Here is a 20,326-nt window from a genome sequence, read left to right as displayed (position 1 = left end):
TTTTTCTTGCAAATGTGAGTTTGTATCTTGCAATTCTGACTTTTTTCCTCGCAAATGCAAGTTCGTATCTTGCAATTTTTTGAGAAAACATTCAGAACTGCGAGTCATACATTTTTAGGTGCCTTTCTGACTTTATTTCTCAAAATTGCAACTTTATTACTCAGATTTGCAAGTTTATACCACGCAAATCTGACTTTATTTCTTAGAATTGTGAGTTTACAGCTTACAATTTTGACTTTTTTCTTGCAAATGCAAGTTTGTATCTTACAAAAAGTTTTTTCTCAGAATTGTGAGATATAAATTTGCAATTGCGAGTTATAGTCAAATTTTGAAGTGAAAAAAGACTTCTCAGAATTGTTTATATCTTGCAATTCTGGCTATTTTTTCTCAAAATTGCAACTTTATTACTTAGACTTTTTCTCAGAATTGCAAGTTTATATCGTACAATTCTGACTTTATAACTCACAAATGCAAGTTTGTATCTCGCATTTCTGAGTTCTATCAATTATGATTTTTTTTTTCTCAGAACTGAGATCTAAACTCGCAATTGTGAGTTATAAAGTCCAATTTTGAGGTGAAAGAAGACTGATATGTTCTCAGAATTGTGAGTTTATATCTTGCAATTCTGACTTTATTTCTCAAAATTACAGATTTATTACTCAGAATTGTGAGTTTTTCTCAGAATTGCAGAATATATCACGCAATTCTAAAAAAGGTCAGATTTGAGTAGAAAAAAGTAAAATTTTGAGATGGAAAAAGTTCTCACAATTGAGTTTATGTCTATATATTCTGACTTCATTTATTAAAATTGCAAGTTTACATCTTGCAATTCTGACTTTTTTTCTCACAAATGCGAGTTTGTATCTCGCAATTTAGAATTTTTTTCTCAGAATTGAGATATAAACTCACAATTGAGAGTTTTAAAGTTCAATTTTGAGGATAAAAAAGACTGTTCTCAGAATTGAATTTATTGCTTTTTATTATCTTGCAATTCTGACTATAACTCGCAAATGCAAGTTTACATCTTGCAATTCTGACTTTTTTCTCAGAATTGAGATATAAACTCACAATTGCGAGTTTTAAAGTTCAATTTTGAAGTGAAAAAAGACTGATATGTTTTCAGAATTGAATTTATATCTTGCAATTCTTACTTTATTTCTTAAAATTACAACTTTATTACTCAGAATTGAGTTTATTTCTCAGAATTCCAGACTATATCACACAATTCTGAGTAAAAAAGTCTAATTTGCAAGTTTATATCACGCAATTTTGACTTCATTTCTCAGACTTGCGAGTTTATATCTTACAAATCTGACTTTATAACTTGCAATAGCATGTTTACATATCACAATTCTGAGAAAAAAGTCAGAACTGCAAGTCAGGATTTTGAAATTGCAAGAAAAAAGTCAGAATTGTGAGATAAGTCGCAATTACCTTTTTTATTTGTTATTCAAATGGCGGAAACAGGCTTCCATATTAAAGTAAATATTAAATGAAATGTAATATTAAAATGAAATTAAATTAAATTATAAATGAATTTATTTTGTATTTTAGCTACATCAACTCTGGGAAAATCAAAGCCATCAGCACTTTTGAGGATCTACACAAAGAAATCCCTGATGTAAGTCTTTCAGATTATAGTTGAATTTCACTCAGGTAAAGTTGAGACTGACTTTTTTTTTTTATCATACTTCAGGACAATCAGTCTGACAGTGGAATGGTTCTCCCATCTGAAGAGTTGATTCAGGTGAAATGGATGGACAGATTCAAAACCAAAAACATCACTAAGTAAGTGTTTTTGACAAATGCAGCCTTGGTTAGTTTTCATAAACATTCAAAAATCTTACTAACCTCAAATTTTAAATTGAAGTGTATGTTAAAATGAATGTGTGCGAAACAAAATCAGCTGCACAGAATAAGGTTACTGCGTTGTGTGTTGCAGGTTGTTCTCCAAAGGTCAAAACCAGCACATGACGCTGCCTGCAAAAGTGCTCCCTTGTATAAACAGCGCCTCCTGTTGTCATCACAGGGAGCTTCCTCCAGTGTGTCACTCAGAGAGGTGCTGCTCTCCCCCACCAGACTATGAAGCTGCTCTCCTCTACCCCTGTTTTTAACACTCACGTCAGCCAACTTGCCTGTAAACACTAGTCAACATCCGTTACCACTACCACAAAAACACTGCTTATCTCAACTCTCTTGCTTTCAGTACCTTATTGTGCTAGGCTTGTCCTGTCAAACCAGTATTTCTGAATTAATCTCTTATTCTTCGAAGTTTCTCGGCACATTCCCACACCTTTTTATCCAATGATCTTCGAAGAATTTTTGAATCACTCATAATTACTCGTTAAGGATTTAAAAAAGATTAAGTTTGGAACTTTTTAGAGCTTGCAATTACATTAGAATATTAACAAAGGCCTGGAAATTTCCAGGGTTTTCAAGACTTTTGTTTGCAGTGTTACTATCATGTTGAGACTTGCAGCTACTAATCAGCATTTCATCTGTTTTTGTTTTTGAACTCATCTGATATCTGTATACCCTCTTTCAAACCGCTGTACCACTTTAGTTTTGTTTTAGCCACAGAGCAGCTGATATTAATTATGAGCTAGTGAAACGCATTTATTACAATCACTGCTTGTAGGTACCAAATGTTTAACTGTAGAGCACATTTTATGTGCTGCAAGCCATATGCTGGAAAAGTTCACCTTACTCTGTATTTATTTACATACCTTGAAAGTAACCTCTGAAAATATTATAGTATATATATGGTGTATTTAATGCTGAAAAGAATGAAATTACCAGATTCGCCAAAGCGAACGGTTTTCACATGACATGCCAATACACAAAAGCCAGGACTTTTTAGTCCTGGTAAAATAAAAAAAATAAAAAAAGAAGTAGTCTCAAGATATAGTCTCAAGGTCATTGCACACAGAGTCTGAAATTTTCGCAGCTTAAACACGTTTTACACACTGCCTCAGAAACTTTTGTCATAAAAATTCAGATCAGTTTTGATTTTCTGCGTTTTCGCGTCCATAGCAAGCAATTTATTAGAAAAGGATGACGAATACGAAAAAAAAACAAAAAAAAAACGAAAATACTCTGTGTGCAATGACCTTCAGTGTTTAAAAAAAAAATGAAGTTTAAAAGTTTGGGGTCAGTAAAAAAAAATATTGACAGTATTTTTGAAATAAGTAAAATTGTGAAACTATTATGACAATTTAAAATATTTTCTATTTTAATATATTTTAAAAAGGAATTAATTCCCGTGTCAGAAAAACTACATTTTCAGCAGCCATTACTTCAGTCAACAGTGTCACATGATCCTTCAGAAATCATGCAAATATGCTGCTCAAGAAATATTGTCAATGAAAAAAAAAGACATTATTAAGCAAGTACCCACCTAAATCAATGATTTTTAAAAAGCACTTTTGGCAAATCCAGGTTATTTACAATAGAAATATGTTTGTTTAACATTTATGACTGTTATAGCGCCAGCTGCGGTCCGATCTCCTTAAAACTTTGCATGCTTGTTTAAAATCTCATATCGCATGTGCTTACCAGTTTTTGCAAAGTTTTGAGTTTTCCTTTAGGTTTTATAGGATTTTGAGTAAATTGGGACAGCCCCCTTTTCTAAACGACCTTATTTTATAGATTCCCAAAGGGTACATTTTAAAATTTTTGTTAATTATTGACCTAGAGAGTGCTGAGAATTGTACAGCAGGATTTTTTCTAGATTGAGTGAAAAACCTAGGACTAGTTTGCTATAGTATGTTTTTTACATTTTCTCAATCATTTAACAAATTATTTGATTGACAGCAGTGGTTCTAAAGACAAAGTCGTTTGGAAAAAGGAAAGTTATCATAAGATACGAATATTGCATGTATGTGCGAAAAAACGTGAAATGCAAAATAGTTTACGCCCTTAAAAAAAAACAAAAAAAACACAGTTTTCTTCAATTTTCTCACTGACCTTTAGGGCCACAAGTCAAACAGTCCCACCAAGTTTCATTCCGTTAACCTAGTTTAATAGGTGCTCAAACTTCATCAGCAAATGGTGGCTATGTTTTTTTTTTTTTTTTTTAGATACGCAAATGTCCTTATAGACACGTGTGACCACTTTAGACCAAGACCGTGAACTGCGATTTTCATGTTGATAGGACAAACGGTTTTCATGTTTTGTCCCTCTTATAGCGCCACCAAGAAGCCAAGATCCGCCTTTTTCTTCCAGTGGCCACAGAATGAGCTCTTACACAAGTGTTCCGAGTTTGGCCAAGATATCTCATTTCGTTCAAAAGTTAAAGCTGTTTTAGTAAAGGTGGATATGCCCCTTTGAACATTTTGGGACAGTCCCTTTGCGACGGTGAGTTGAAACTGAAAGCTCAACTTTTTTTTTTTTTTTTTGATAATCATTGACATTCACTCTCCAGAGAATCTTTCTGCACTGGTTTGTTCCGATCGGGTGGAAAAACTTAGAACTAAGGACTTAGGTTTGCAAAAGTACATTTTCAAAAAAAACAAAATACCCAATTTTGTACTTTTGATCACTGTAGCGCCCCCATAAGGCCGACTGGGGTGAACCTTGGTGATATTGTAGGCGGTGCGAGTACTACCATCCCTCAAAGTTTCAAGTCTCTACGTCTTAACTATTTGGTCTGCACAATCAGTTTCATGTGGAGATTGCTGGTCCTTGGCCATTCTAACAATTACTTTACTGACCCCAAACTTTTGAACAGTAGTGTATGTTACAGTAATTTCTGCTGTAAAATATTTGCATCATTCAAAACCATATCTGAGTTGCGTCTCTCTGCTGCTTTTTCAGTGCTGGTCATTTTTGTAGCATCTATTTTGGAGTTACAAACAAGTTCCTTTTTGCTGCTGCAGTTCGTCATATTCTACTCAAGCAACAATCATGCCATTCAAGAACAAATAAACGAATGTTCTCTTTTATTACTTTTTATTAAAATACTGCTGTACACACAAATATTGCAAAAATGTGACAATAAACACAAGGAGGGCATAAAACGTACTGGGATGGTGAAGGAGGATTTCATGTACGAGTGTGTGTGTATGTGTATGTGTCTGGAGTGCGTTCCACTGGAAACTGGGTACATGATATGAGATCGGCCTGTAAAAGGTGTGTGCATGTGTGTGACTCGGAAAGGGATACGGGCTTGGCACCATGTTCACCAAGTAGTACTTATCAGTTGACTAAAATAAAATAAAAAAGTGGGAAGAGGGAAAAAGTACATTGTTGAACTCACAGCATCCTCAGCTCTGCCTGCTGTATCCTGCACCCTCTCGGTCCAGTGGGGCACACCCAAATCTGCGCTCACGGATCGACTCACGGATTGGGCAGTCACCAATGACAGGCCAGACACATTCAGTCATTGGCATATTCCTGTCAGGGATCAACCTGAGCGAATTCCAAACTGTTTTGTGGATGTTGTCACATAATTCATAGGTCAAATCATAGTTAAAACGAAAGAGAAACCAATACAATCCCAACCGTCCTGCTGGGATTGGTCCACAGAGATTCACACTAGTGAGGTGAGAAGCATCCCGTCATGCATCTCTGTACAACAACTTGGTGAGGAAAGGGAACGACAGTAACAACACAAGAGAGCTCTACTGAGATTCACTATATCCAAACCAATGCTAGCGTGGCAAATGAAAACAGAATGACGAGATGGACAGAAACTTGGGATGCTCCACAACAGAGGCGTAAGAGGACATTCCACAATGAGACAGAACTGGTTTCCCTTGCTAGTGTGGTCCAGTTCTTTGGTTCCTATCACAAGAGCCTGACTAAAAAAAAACAACAGAAATGACAACGAAAATCCATCCTCTCAAAATCCGATTTCAAAAAGCATCCATAAAATGAAAAAGGATGTTGCGAAATTCTGAAATTAATGACAAGTGTACACAGCAAGAGGAGAGAGTACTCCCCTCCTCAACTGCACGCAACCCTTCCCTTCCCGCCTCCAAGTTGGCCAACTTTTAAATGAGTCATTACAGCAGACGAGGAGTGGCGGCACGTTACTACTCATGCCACACATTCATAAGTGGTCAGTCTCATCGGTTTGCCCAACCCAGCGGTTTGTCCCATCAGAGCAGAGGACTCTGCACACATGACCAGTGGTCTGTCCCAATTTGTAGTACCTCATAAAAAAGGCGCAAGGAGATGATGTGGAAAAATCGGCGCTCTGTTTTTCTTCCATTTCATGTGTGAGGCCCCGGCCCTCAATGCACCCTGTGGGACACGCACAATCACTTAAAAAGGAACTTAAAATGTTTAGTGCATCCTCCAAAGAAAAAATTTAAAATAAAAGCAGGAAGTCTCTTATTTTTGGACATTGTTCCCCAAGTCTAAAAAAAAATTAATTCATCATTAATCACAGCTCTCAGTTCAGTTCATAATTCTGCAGCTGCGGCGTTGTTGTGAAAACTAAAAAAATAAGCTTTAGAAAACAACTTTTTCTCTGGACAGAACAGTGTTTCTGACTGGAGGTGATCAACCAGCTGGCTCCGCCCTGGTCGTGAGATCATCATTCTGCACCTATGATTCCAGGCTGTAGTGCAATGTGCTCTGTTTCAGGCAGTTCCAGCCCACTCTTGTGGATGGCTGGGGGTTACAGGGGGCCGTTCGTGGCGGCCAGCAGTTCCTGGAAGGTGCTCTCAAAGCAGCGCTTCAGGTCTGAGTAAGTCACCACGAGCACGCTCTTCTCATCCCGTGACACCAGACTGATCTTCTCCGGTACTCCAGCATCCAACTGCAAAAAGAAATTGAAGTTGGTTTTACATAAAAGGGCACATTGGATGCCCATTTTCCACAAGTTGGTATGATTATTTTGGGTCTGCAACATACTTTGGTTAAAACTTCTCAATGGTCGTTTTTACCTTGTCAAAAATAGCTCAGAGGCGGTTTAGATTTTTGGGGGATTAAAAAAAAAAAAGGAGTGAATGGATTAGGGCTGCGCCCTAATAGATTAACCGTTTGTTGACGAGGAGAGGCTTGGTCGACCAAAATTTTATTACTTGCTTAGTCACAGAAAAAAAATTCCACTGGAAGTGGCCAAGTCACGCAGTCAGTGACGGACAGATTGTTAACAGCTGGTCTATGTGGTAATATAGTACATCGGGCAGGACATCCAAACGCTCACCTATCATTCATTGACCTCAATTGTGGCTTTTCATCTGAAATATCTAAGTAGTAGCAACTTCACATGGCTGCTCAATCTCATGTTAACCTAGAAAAATGTGCACTATCAAAGTGTCTGTGCGGAGTGTAGAAGTTCAACAGTAGCGTGCTCACTGCATGCCAGATGGAGGCGCTGGTGCGGTCACTTGCTCTTAAAATACTCTGTCATTTTTGCTCTACAGATTTAAAAAGGTGTATTACTCTTATCTGTATCACACTCTGTGTTTTTTGTGTGCACTCACAATAAAACGTTGCACTTTTGTAAAATAATAAAAAGCAAACAAGATGCACCTTCTGCCGTTTTGGTCTCTGTGAACTTAAGCATGAAACTTTGAAACTCTGTGTATACTTGCCTTAAATGAAAAATATCTATAGAGATTGAAAAGTCTACTTTTAAATACACCAATTCAAATATAAAATAAATATTCTCAGATCATGTAATCTTTATAAAACATGCATACAGGCGCATCAACTACTGCGGAGATGACGAGTGTCACCGACTTCATCTCTTAAGCCGAAAACAAAGAAAGCACTAGTTTATCAAATTATTAAAACGTTAATGCAGTCTCCTTGCTGTCTTCCCTGAAACGTAATTATTATATCTGCCGGTGCACTGTGGCAAGCTTTTACTGGCTGCACTTGAGCACTGCTTAGGCTATGTGGGCAATTAAAGGCTCATTACGATTTATTTGGTTTATTAATAAACGTGCAACTAATAGCCGACTAATGCCTAAAATGAACAACTACTAGTTGACCTGAAAAATCTTTAGACAAGGGCTGCCCTAGAATGGATTTTTATCATTGCAGGGTGGTGGCGTTTCCACACCATTAAGACACATGTATATGCAAACACCAAGCAAGTGTGCATTTTATATCCAATGTCCTCTTTAAAGTTACAAATTCCATGTAATGAAACAAGGACACTGAAACAAAATGTTACCAATAAATAATTAAAACTGTTTAAATCATTATTAATCATCTTAAATCATTAGTTTATGTACCATGTTCTTAGAAACGTACTGTTTCTCAATGTTAGTTTTGAAAAACATTTACAATATTTTTAAAGATAAAAAAAACAATTTATTGCTTTAAAAAACAATTCTTGATAGTTACAAAAGAATGTTTTCTTTACACCATGAATACATGTGTATTCAACTTAAAGTTTTTTTGCAAAATGTCATAAAATAATGCATATATATATACACATTACAACTAATTTACCCTGGTCATAAACAGGTAAAAAATATATATATATTTTAAGATCTATTGACATGACACAGTCATGAGGGTCTGCAGGTTTTGTCCCCTACATATTGGTGCACAACATGACTTTGCAAACAAAAAAAAAGAAAAAAGAAAAGTTTTTCCACCTTTTGTATCTTTGATAAATTATTCAGGCATTTTGATACAATTTTGATTTTATTACACTACCTTTATACAGGGCATAACACAAAGTATACTAAAGAGTATACATCTGTCCCTCAAAGCCTCATTTTCATTCACATTAAATTCATTATATAGGAAAAACACGGACAGAATTGCAGAATCCAGCCATAAAAATTTAATTTACTGTATCGTCCAAAATTTAGTGTCTGAATATTGAGCCTCAAAAATACTATTTAAATATGAATCATATATGTTCTGTGAATGAATGCTGCAGATGTGCGGTTTCGTTTGAGAAAAACTATCGTAATATACAAACAGAAACTTAAAAACAAAATAAAAGAAATGAAATATTACTTAATGCAATGATAGTACTATTTCTAATAATAAAATTATTATTAAAACATTAATTTTTTAAAAGGAATATTTACCAGAAAAATAATTTACCAGAATATATTAACACAAAATGTCTGTGTTACTTATTTTTATACAGATAACTAATAATGATTTTATATATAAAATCAGTTATTAGAGATGCTTTAAAATTCAATTACTTCAAATTTTATTAAACCAATAAAATGGAACCAAGAAAATCAATGGAAAAAGATTTTTGTAAAAACTGAAATTGAGAAGCGCATTTCATAGGGCCTTAAAAATGCAATTTTAGTTAAACTTTCTGCTGTTAAATTGTGTACATTTTAATGATTTCTATTAGTAGACATGCTTTTAGATTTTTTTTTTATTTAACCATTAAAACAGAGTCTAAAACAATTAAAAGAGGAAAAAAAACTGAATCCAGAAAAATTTAAATGGAAAAATGGAATTTGGAAAAAAAAATGTATAGGGCCCTAAGGTGTCTACTACACAAACATACACAAGGTAAACAAGCTCACCTTATTGAGACAGGACACGATGTGGCTCAGGTCGATCCAGGGCGTGCCTGCCTCTGTTACCTGGTGGAACAGATGATCTCTGAAGAGCTTCAGCAGGTAACGATCACCAGTCTCAGACCACGTTGGGTCCTTCTGGAACCTACAAGAATTCAAATTGAACGTTGAAGTGAACCATTTCAAAAGCATCTGGCTGCCATTTCAGAAAGGTTTCAATACTTTAGCTGAAATATAACACTTACTCTGGTCTCTCGTTGATCGTTCCCAGTTTTGCCAGTAGGCGGAACAATCGGCCATTTTGAACCTCCTGCAAAATACAAATGCATAAGCAAAAAGTTGTAATAAAAACCTATTGTTTAGGATCATTTTTAAACAACAAAAAAAAAGGTTATTTTGAGTTTGCGTAAGTGAGACTTTGCAGATTATGAGAAGGGAAGCTAGAGAGGAAACCAGGTCATTTTTAAACCTCTTTCTGAGTCACATTTGCTCTCACATCAGATGCAGCACAGCGTCAAACAAACACAGAAGACACGCACTTTAAAAAGTCAGTCCTCTGCATGAAAAAGGAGTTAAATGCAATAATGAATGTTTGTAAGTGTTTGTAATAGGGTAGTACAAAAAAAGTCTTCACGCATCTGATACCAGGATTCAAAAGAAAGAAAGCAGAAGAGAGAACAGCTGAAATCATCCAAAATATCTACAGTGTTCACACCTCCACCCCCTCCAGTGCAAGCTCAACACACGCCAGATAATAAATTGGGTAAATTGGACAGCATGGTCTGCAACGGTTTCCTAAACTGATATCGACAGCCTAGCTGTGACTATGAATGTAAAGCGACAAGATAAAAAGACTGACAAAATAAGAGAAAATAATACCCTTTTCCACCAATTCTCAAGCAATGTCTTTCAATTCAATCTAATTAGTCTGACAAATCTACTGAACGAATCACTGAATCCATCTGAGTGTTTAAAGCAGGGGTCCCCAAACTAAGGCCCCACATTTGGACTGGCCCTCTGAACAATGCCAGATACATATTTTGAAAATGTAATTTTAAATATGTTTTACTTATATCATGTCGGTATTTGATAATAAAGGTTGGCTTTCAAACTAAAATTTCCCTTAGTTATTAACATAGCCTAATTATTTGTTAAATTCACCAACAGAATGGTACATTCAACGTAATGTGTCATCGCAATCAAAGAGGTGATGCAAGAGGCAGCTAGAAAATACAGAGTGATGACAAAATGACTCTATGGCATTTGAGGAATTTGACGTGTGATTCAAAAAACACAGTGGACCAACACCAGCAGATGACATTGCACCCCAAATTATCACAGACTGTGGAAACTAACACTGGACTTCAGTGTTTTTGATTTCCAAATAAAATACAAAACTTGCTTTCATCTGAAAAGAGGACTTTGGACCACTGGGCAAGAGTCCATTTCTTCTTCTCCTTAGCCCAGGTAAGACACCTCTGATGTTGTCTGTGGTTCAGGAGTGGCTTAACAAGAGGAATACGACAACTCTAGCCAAATTCCTTGATATGTCTGTGTGTGGTGGCTCTTGATGCCTTGACCCCAGCCTCAGTCCATTCCTTGTGAATTTCACCCGAATTCTTGAATCGATTTTGCTTGATAAGCCTCTCAAGGCTGCGGTTCTCTTGGTTGGTGTTTTTCTTCTACACTTTTTCCTTCCACTCAACTTTGTTAACATGCTTGGATACAGCACTCTGTGAACAGCCAGCTTCTTTGGCAATGAATGTTTGTGGCTTACCCTTCTTGTGAAGGGTGTCAATGATTGTCTTCTGGACAACTGTCAGATCAGCAAACTGCGAAACCATTTTGACAGCTTGACGGAAACCTTTGCAGGTGTTTTGAGTTGACTAGCTGATTGGAATGTCACCATATTATAATTTGTTGAGATAGCGAATTGGTGGATTTTTGTTAAATGTGAGCCAAATCATCAAAATTAAAAGAACCAAAGACTTAAACTACTTCAGTCTGTGTGCATTAAATTTATTTAATACACAAGTTTAACAATTTGAGTTGAATTACTGAAATAAATGAACTTTTCCGTGGTGCATAACAAAATAATAAACTATTCTAGCATTAAAAGGTATAAAAAATACAGGTAAAATCATAATAAAATAATAATAACAATAGTAGTCAGTCCGGCCCATGGAATTTTCTTTCATAAACCGACCCGGCCCCCCATTAAAGAAATGAAAATTATGCGGCCCTCTCAGAAAAAAAGTTTGGGGACCCCTGGTTTAAAGAATCAACACCTGATTAAGAATCTGAACTGCTTATCTTTATGTTCTGTGACATTCAGCTCCAAATTAACCAATAACTGTTTGTATGTAGGGTTGTGAAAGGTAAGCGAATACCCTTAATGATAAAACACTGGTGTTTAGAACTTTAAATATATATACCTTGGCCAGGTCCTCCTCAATGACATCATTCCTCATTTGCGAGGCATCGAGTTGAGTGTAAAACCGTGCTCCAATCATGGGCATAATGTCATTGACGCTGCGCAGACGGCTTTGATCTGAGAGCAGGTACCTAAAGATCGAAACATGACCGTAAGATGTGCATTCGCATTCGTAAATGAACTGACACACACAGAAGCACAAACTGTCACAGTATAAGCACTTTGAAAGCATTTAGGCTATAAAAATATGTGTAAGAAAGAGATGGGAGGCCTACAGAATGAGGTTCTTGAGGTCAGATGAGTAGTTGATTGACACCAGCTCCATGGCCTTCTGCAAATTTTCTCTCTTAATGCCAGCTAGAGAGTTACACGCCAGAGCCAACACCACCTTCCCCAGGGAGATGAGATCTGCTTGCTGATGTACACAAAGAGAAACAGAAATTGACAAAACTAAGCATATAGACAAAGTGTAAAACGACAAACACTCAGGACAAAAGGAAAATGTTACACCACAATAAAGCAGCCTTCAAAGCACTTTACATCAATATCAGGGTTATATTTGTATATTTCAAAACTTTTTATTTTCAAGGACTTCAGAGATAGCACTTATTAAACAATATCTTCTCTTTCAAATAAAAAAAAAATAGATAAATCAAAATATACTAATAAAACAAAATGGCAAATTCAAAGTGAAGCACATGCAAAGTATTACTACTAAGTATTACAAAGTATACTACACTTTTACTATATTAAATTATTGCTAATTTTCTTGGGGATTTGTATGTGTATATTTTATCTCTTAATTTTTTTTAACGATTTTGTGTTTTAGTGCCATGGTAAAAAATAAATAAATAAATAAATAAAATCTAAGATTACGACATTATATAGATTTATAGATATATAGACATAAGTTGAAATATTACGAGAATAAAGTCAGAATATTATGAGAATAAAGTCTATATGTTTCAAGAATAAAGTCGCTCAGACGCAACAATATTCAAATTAATTCTGGTGGCCTGGCAACTTCTCCTGGTGCTCTCAATCTGGGCCTTTGCATGTGCAATATAGATTATACTCTCAAAATATTATAACTTTAATTTCTACAATTTAAATTCTCAAAAACATCTCGACTTTATTCTCAAAACATTTCAAATGTCGTAATCTTAGATTTTTTTTTATTTTTAACATGCTGCCGTAGTTTTTATAACTGTACTACCTTAATTGTTTGACGTGACCTTTATAAAAATAAAAAAAAAAAGATTTGCAAAAATCTCCAGATCTGAATCAAATAATTTGCAATCTGCACAACGAAATTCCGAACTAGAGCAAATGATTTGCGAACCTGCTCATATCTAAATTTAATGATGGTTAACTTGGAACTGAACTTTGCTTATCGAATCATTTGATTTAGATTGGGACTTCAAATCGCATATCGCAAATCATTTGATTTGAATCATTTAATTTGCGAAATGATTCACAAACCCATTACAATCTAAATCAAATAATTGGCGATACGCACTCCAAAGTCAGACTAAATCAAATGATTTGTGATATACAAAGTTCTGATCTAAAGCAAATGATTTGTGATATGCAATCCAACATGAGCACTTCAAAACAGTGAATAATTTTGCGACGCAATGGTTTAACTGATTGAGTTTTGAAAAGCTCAATTTCACACATCACTGCTGCTTTTTAAAATCATTACAAGCGATGTTGAAATTCAAAAATGATTGGCTCTTTTAATTTGATCTGGCTTTTGCTAGTGAATATCTTGAAATAAATGATAAATTGATTTAACTCATTTCCTCTTTTTGCGTCTTCAGTAATGTTTACACGACATTGTCAGTGCTACTGGCTCAGCACACTTTACAATTTTAGAACATTAACTGAAATAAGTGAAAAAGTATGTTTTTTTAAATTATGTGAATTTTGCGTTAAAAAAATGTGCTTATTGGAAAAAATGTGAAACATTATTACATAGACACAGTCTTTCAATAATTCAAGTAATTTTAAAGAACCTCTTCAGGAATACTGATATGTACGTGAGTTTTACAGGCTTTAAATGTCAAATTTAAAAAAGTCAAATTCAAATACTTTCAAGCACTTTGTACGAACCCTGGAATTTTAAGTTTTACAAAAAATGTGAAATAAATTCATTTTATTTAGGAAGGGTGAATTAAATTACTCAAAAGTGAGTATTTTTGTCATTTTTCCCCCAAGAAGTTTGTCATTTACTAACCAGCACAACTGTTTTTTTAACATTGATAATGATAAGACAAAATGTTATTTGAGCACCAAATAAGCATATTAGAATGATTTCTGAAGGATCATGTAACACTGAAGACTGGTTTAATGGCTGCTGAAAATTCAGTTTTGCTGAATCACAGGAATAAATTACATTTAAAAATATATTCAAATATAAAACTTATTTTAAAGGATAACTATTGCCAAAATGCAACCTGGGCTGTTTTTTTTCTTCCTGTAAATGAGACAAACTTGTATCCAAAAGCATAATTACGACAAACATGCCATTTTTGAGATTGACCGTGATTTAGTTTTGTTGTCAGTGGTTGGTGGATGGGAGTACTAGGGGCATAAATTTGAGCGCATCAAAATCGATATTTTTACAACACTAAGAAGGCTCGACACACCATGACACTTTGCTCGAAGTATCGCCTGGGTTTCTACACATGAACTCGAGCATTGAGAACATTTTGTGTACAGTTTTGAGTTTACTAAAAAGAAAGTTTTTGAACAACTCACTTTCACTGTTTGAGTTTCCGCTCGCGGCCGTCTTGCCAGTCAACAGGTGTCGATCTCCGAATGCGAGGATGGATAGCTCCTAAAGCATATTTCCATATAAATGCACGGCCAATTCGTTGTTTTGTCGCAAGTGAAAAACAATATTAACCTTCTAGTTGTAAAAAGAACCTCATATAAGCCTAATATTTCGTCCTATGCAGTCCATTCATTCGCACTCGGAGATCGACACCTCTTGACTGGCAAGACGGCCGCGAGCGGAAACTCAAACAGTGAAAGTGAGTTGTTCAAAAACTTTCTTTTTAGTAAACTTTGTGTACACAATGTTCTCAATGCTCGAGTTCATGTGTAGAGACCCAGGCGATACTTCGAGCAAAGTTTCATGGTGTGTCGAGCCTTCTTAGTGTTGTAAAAATATCAATTTTGATGCACTCAAATTTATGCCCCTAGTATTCCCATTCACCGGCCACTGACCACAAAACTAAATCACGGTCAATCTCAAAAACGGCTTGTTTATCGTAATTATGCTTTTAGATATATGTTTGTCTCGTTTACAGTAAAAAAAAAACAGCCCAGGTTGCATTTTGGCAATAGTTATCCTTTAAATTGTCATAACATTTCACAATATTACCATTTTTACTGTATTTTTTTATCATGAACGCAGCCTTGATTAGCACAAGAAACTTCCCTCAAGAAAATTATCTTACTGACCCAAACCTGATTAAATGAAGATGCACAGTCAGATTATTTATGTGGTATAAAGCACAGTTTTTGGGTGTAATGATGTTGTTCAGTACCTGGTACTGGGGCATCAGCGCCAGGTGGTTGGTCTGACTATTGTCAAATGTTAAGACATCAAACATTCCTACACAGTTGACTCGTAACCTATAGAGAAACAACAAACATTTAGCAGTGTTTGTGAGTGCATGTCTGGTTATGTGCGCATGCACTGCTGTGAGAAGCTGATAAACAGGCAGTATATAATAAAGGAAGAGCAAAAACAATCTAAAAGTGTACTTCTCCATTCACTATTTATGGCTAGAAAATAAGGGGCCCACAGAACCGAGGTTTGACTGTGCTGTTGGTTAACTACAGCTAACTCTCAAGAAGATTCTACAAGAACTGTACTTTGTCTTTAGTTAATTTACCAGTTATTGTTTGCACAGTTGGGTAGTAGTTAAAAAGCAAGCAAAAATTTGCTTCGAAGTGAAAAACATTAGTTGATTGGGTATAAAATGTTTTTAAATCAATAATGCTCTGCAGTAACATGAATGTAGATCTGGTTTAAATGTGCAAGATGCATGTGGCTGTACCGTGTCTTTCCAGTGATGAGGATCTTACTAGGGTCCATGACCCTGCAAGCCAGCCCAGCCGTGTGAATGGTGCGCAGTGCCGAGCTCAGCTGGACAATGTAGGCCCATATCAGAGACTCCGGTAACAGGCCCGCATGCTGCCGTGGAGGAGGGAGCTCATGCTGCCCTGATGGAAAAAAACTGAAAGTTATTTCTCAAAACAGAAAATAAGTAAATAAAATTAAAACACAATGCCTAAAGCATACTGTGATATGGTAGCTGACATGCTGGTATTAATTAAAACTTTATATCAGTGTATATTTTTTAGATGTTTTGACTGGTTATTATATTATGTTGCTGTATTTTGTCCCATCCTGACAACAAACACACGTTTCACGGTTTGAGACTCCACTGTGGTTTCTGCAGCCGTATGCGCTGCAGCTGTGTATAGCTAAACATCATCCCTGGGTTTTGCTTCCTCTGTCAGCCTTGAGCTTGCAGGTACTGAACCACCTGAGGCGGGATCAGTTTCAACCACTTCTTCCTCTTTCCTCGCTACACATTCGCGAAGACGCAACTGCCACCAAACACTTGACATGCTCTGTATCTAACGGCTGTATTCTCACATACAAACAGAAACAGCAGAGCAAGAAACAACTCACCCCACTTTCTCTTTGTGAAATACGAATCCGCTGCCGGATCGTTGAAGTGCCTGCTGAACATGGTCTCCGCCCCCGCATGGAAGTCATAGGAAAATACCAGTGCTGTGAAGGATAAATGTGACCATATATGAAAAGACTCCAAAAGGGTCAATGACACAAGCATTCATGATATTGAAAGCTTTTAATAAATCTAGATCAAAACACATTCTTAAAAATGGACGCCCGAAGCACAAATGGCACTATATAACTTTTACCATTTTAAACAAATATTAGTAAGAAATTAACACTGTTTAATAAATTAAGCATTTTTGCTAAAAGATTTTTGAAGAAATAAAACATTTAACAATACAAATTTTTTCTTTAAGAAAAGCTGTTTCTTCAGAAATTCATTGTTAAAAATGTGCCTCAGAGCAGGGGTGTTAAGAGGTATGTTTTTTTAGTTTGAATAAATTAATAGATAAGACAAAAAGGGCAATATGACCAAAATCTTATTATGATGAGTCATAGATATATTTGCTTTAAATAAAGTCTTTATGATATCAAAATATTTGATATCATAGAAATTTCATAATTCTTTTCACCAGTATCAATATCACAAAAAACACTAAAATACTAAAAATTAAGCTCACTGAAGACAAGTGAATAGTCAGTAATTAAATAAGAGTAAAAAACAAGCAATAAGACAAAAAACAACAGTAGAACAAATAAGAAATGCTACATACACTGTATAAGGTAATCAAATGTATAAAAACACAGCATTTTTTTATACATCTGATTACTTTATACAATTCTTCACTGTCTAAATAAAATATCCATTTCTTTTTATTAAAAAGTTACAAAAGTGATTTAGTCAAGAGCAGTAAGAGATTTACTCTTTTTTTGTTGTTTGATTAACATGAATGACAGACTGAAGAATATTAGACTGCTGTCACTTTAAGAGCTGCCCAGATCCAATTTACTGTTTGCATGCGTTTTCTTTCTCAGCTGTTTGGTTTCATATAAGAACTAAATGACTGTGCCTTGTAAAATTAGTTCAGTATCACTGCTAATTGTGTTTAAACTAATCACTTATTGAACTAATCAACTAATCACTCAAATTACTTGTTTTTAAGCCACAATGTTAATAAACGATGGCAAACTACACGTTTTTATGACCACGTAGCACAGCAACGTCACATGAGCGTGTAACTGCGATCAAGAAGATAGTCCAAAATCTCTACCCATTGACATTTCTATTTCAAATTTTTACCAGTGTAATGCCCACACATTAAAAAAAAAGGAAATGTATTCGTACAGTGGTCTCCAAACGCTTTGGTGGTGAAGACCTCTCGAAGGGTCACAGTATTGGAGTGCTGAATCTTCTTCCACATGTCTACCAGCATCATACACTTGGTGTTGACCAGCCTGAAGCCTGTGAATGCACACAAAAACAGTTTTACAGTTACCCACATGGGTATTAAAACAATTAACTATGACACAATGTGTCATTGTGCTGTCAAGATGCAGAGACTGTTTATTGTTTTAGTTCTCCAATTTTGAGATATATTTGACCCTGGACCACAAAACCAGTCTTAAATAGCGCAGGTATGTTTGTCGCAATAGCCAACAATACATTGTATGGGTCAAAATTATCCATTTTTCTTTTATGCCAGAAATCATTAGGATATCAAGTTCATGTTCCATAAAGATATTTTATAAATTTCCTACCCAAAGTATTTTAAAATTTAATTTTTGGATTAGTAATATGCATTTTTAGATTTTTTTTGCACCCTCAGATTATAGATTTTTAAATAGTTGTATCTAGGCCAAATATTGTCCTATCCTAACAAACCATACATCAATGGAAAGCTCATTTATTTATTTAAAAACTTGGCCCTTATAACTGGTTTTGTGGTCTCCACTGATATATTAGATCTAGGTACTTTCATTAGCATAAGCACTTTAAAAACTGCAACAGTGATGTAAACTTCCTACAGGAAGAGCTGTACATACAAATACCTAAAATGCCTCACCATGTATCCTCCTGAGGCAGTAAGGCAGGTCATCTTTGCTGTTGACTGCCTTGTAACAGGAAGTGATGTAACTGAAGTTGCTGGTTTTCTGAAGACGGTTTGGTGGGGGAAGGGGTTCCAGGGGAAAGAGGCTGTGGTAGCTGTCTACCTCAGATGGCATTCCTGGAGGGATGGAACAGACAACTTTAATTATACAACATACCTTTGCACCACATATGCACCAAAATAAACACTTGAAGAATATACACAAAGGTGGATAACTATGTAAATGCTTTTCAACCAATTAAAAAAGGCAGACAGACAAAGGATGTGGTTTTCTACTCAGACAGCAGGTGAATCCATGTGCACTGACCACAAAACAGACATTATAACTGAACAGCGGCCGTGTTGTCCATTGAAGCCAAAACACTGTTGACATCTCATGCCATCACAAGACAGACCACATCCTTACCTGGGTTCTCAGACTGATCTATCTGTGCCATTGTTATCAAATGCCTGTTAATCAGCTCCTACAAACAAAACAAACCAGACATTGTTACAATAATTAAGTGAAAAAAGACAAATCAACAACCAATTTGGCTAACAGAAATAGCAGGTTACCTGTCGGAGTTCGTCAGCCATAAAAAAGGATGGCGCATTGGCTTTTGGCTGCATGTATGCCACATGAGGTGCCGTTTGCGGATACATGTGATATGTTGGGAACACCTGAAAATGTCAAAAGCGCATTGGATATTGTAGGTAATTCAGGTAAGGCAATAACAGCATACAGCAGTCTGATTTACATGGACCATACCATTCCGGCTAAGGGGGCAGGGGTGTTGTCGGTATAGAAATAGGTTGTCCCGCCCACAGTCTCCTTCTGAATTATGTGGGCTCCGCCTCCCTGATCAGACGCAGTGGTGGGCACCATGTAATTGGCTGGGTTAGGGTTGGGGTTAGGTGTGTGACTGCGCCGCCGTGGGGCTGGGGAGGTGTGAGGGGTGATTTTGGGGGAGTGAAGAGGAGATGACCCAGCAGAGAGTGACATACCTGTCCAAGAAACCACACATTAAAGCCTAAGTAAACACAAAGTATGTTCACAACTTAAAAGATCACACATTAAAAAACTGATTAAAAATATTAAGCATTAGAAAAGACAAAATGGCGGAACACCAGGTGGTACATTCTGGGAGCGAGTCACTGACCAGGTGCAAGCGCAGCCGCCGTGGAGCTGCTCAAGCCGGGATGAGGGAAGATGGGGGAGGTGAATGCTGGCACGGTCGTCTGAGACATGGAGGTCATCCGTGGGGCCCCTTTTGGGACAAACTCACTGGCTGCAGGGTTAGGAGCCTAAAAAAGAAGGGCATATACAAATAGAACCATAATGTTTTCACTCTAATTCCTTTAAGAAAGTAAAGTTGGGAATCTGCAAAGTAGGGCTGGACAATATATCGAACGATATTGTGAGGCGCGTTTAGTCAATGAAGCCGGTACTTTGATTAGTAGTAAATCTCCATCACGTGCGTTCCGCTCAGGTTTCGATATTTAGTGTGATATGGTGTAGCTTGTCAGAGATTTACGTCTCTGTGTATTAATTGCTGCTCCAGCGGAACCTGAGCGGAACGCACGTGATGGAGATTCACTACTAATCAAAGTACCGGCTTCATTGACTAAACGCGCCTCACAATATCGTTCGATATATTGTCCAGCCCTACTGCAAAGT

General features: G+C 36.2%; 2 protein-coding genes across 2 annotated transcripts in view; one reads left to right on the top strand and one right to left on the bottom strand.

Annotated features, from left to right (window-relative positions):
• Positions 1 to 4,811, top strand: part of flt1 (fms related receptor tyrosine kinase 1) — a 69,584-nt gene extending 64,773 nt beyond the window's left edge. Inside the window, 3 exon segments of the mRNA XM_073830867.1 lie at positions 1,555 to 1,621; positions 1,697 to 1,788; positions 1,943 to 4,811. Of these exon segments, the coding sequence (XP_073686968.1) occupies positions 1,555 to 1,621; positions 1,697 to 1,788; positions 1,943 to 2,114 (331 nt within the window). The 3' untranslated portion in view covers positions 2,115 to 4,811.
• A 122-nt stretch (positions 4,812 to 4,933) lies between these two features.
• Positions 4,934 to 19,949, bottom strand: pan3 (poly(A) specific ribonuclease subunit PAN3). The gene is made up of 14 exons (XM_073830865.1): positions 19,809 to 19,949; positions 19,418 to 19,653; positions 19,225 to 19,329; positions 19,076 to 19,133; positions 18,625 to 18,786; positions 17,907 to 18,023; positions 16,613 to 16,714; positions 15,972 to 16,137; positions 15,456 to 15,543; positions 12,174 to 12,313; positions 11,900 to 12,029; positions 9,710 to 9,774; positions 9,471 to 9,609; positions 4,934 to 6,766 (listed from the first exon to the last, which is right to left on the bottom strand). Exons 1-14 carry the CDS (start codon positions 19,903 to 19,905, stop codon positions 6,626 to 6,628), a joined length of 1,746 nt encoding a protein of 581 aa, XP_073686966.1. The 5' UTR covers positions 19,906 to 19,949; the 3' UTR covers positions 4,934 to 6,625.
• Between the last annotated feature and the right edge of the window lie 377 nt (positions 19,950 to 20,326).

The sequence above is a fragment of the Garra rufa genome, chromosome 24 (genome assembly GCF_049309525.1).
Source record: "Garra rufa chromosome 24, GarRuf1.0, whole genome shotgun sequence".
Taxonomy (NCBI): Eukaryota; Metazoa; Chordata; class Actinopteri; order Cypriniformes; family Cyprinidae; genus Garra; species Garra rufa.
This window is presented reverse-complemented; position numbering and strand designations above follow the sequence as displayed.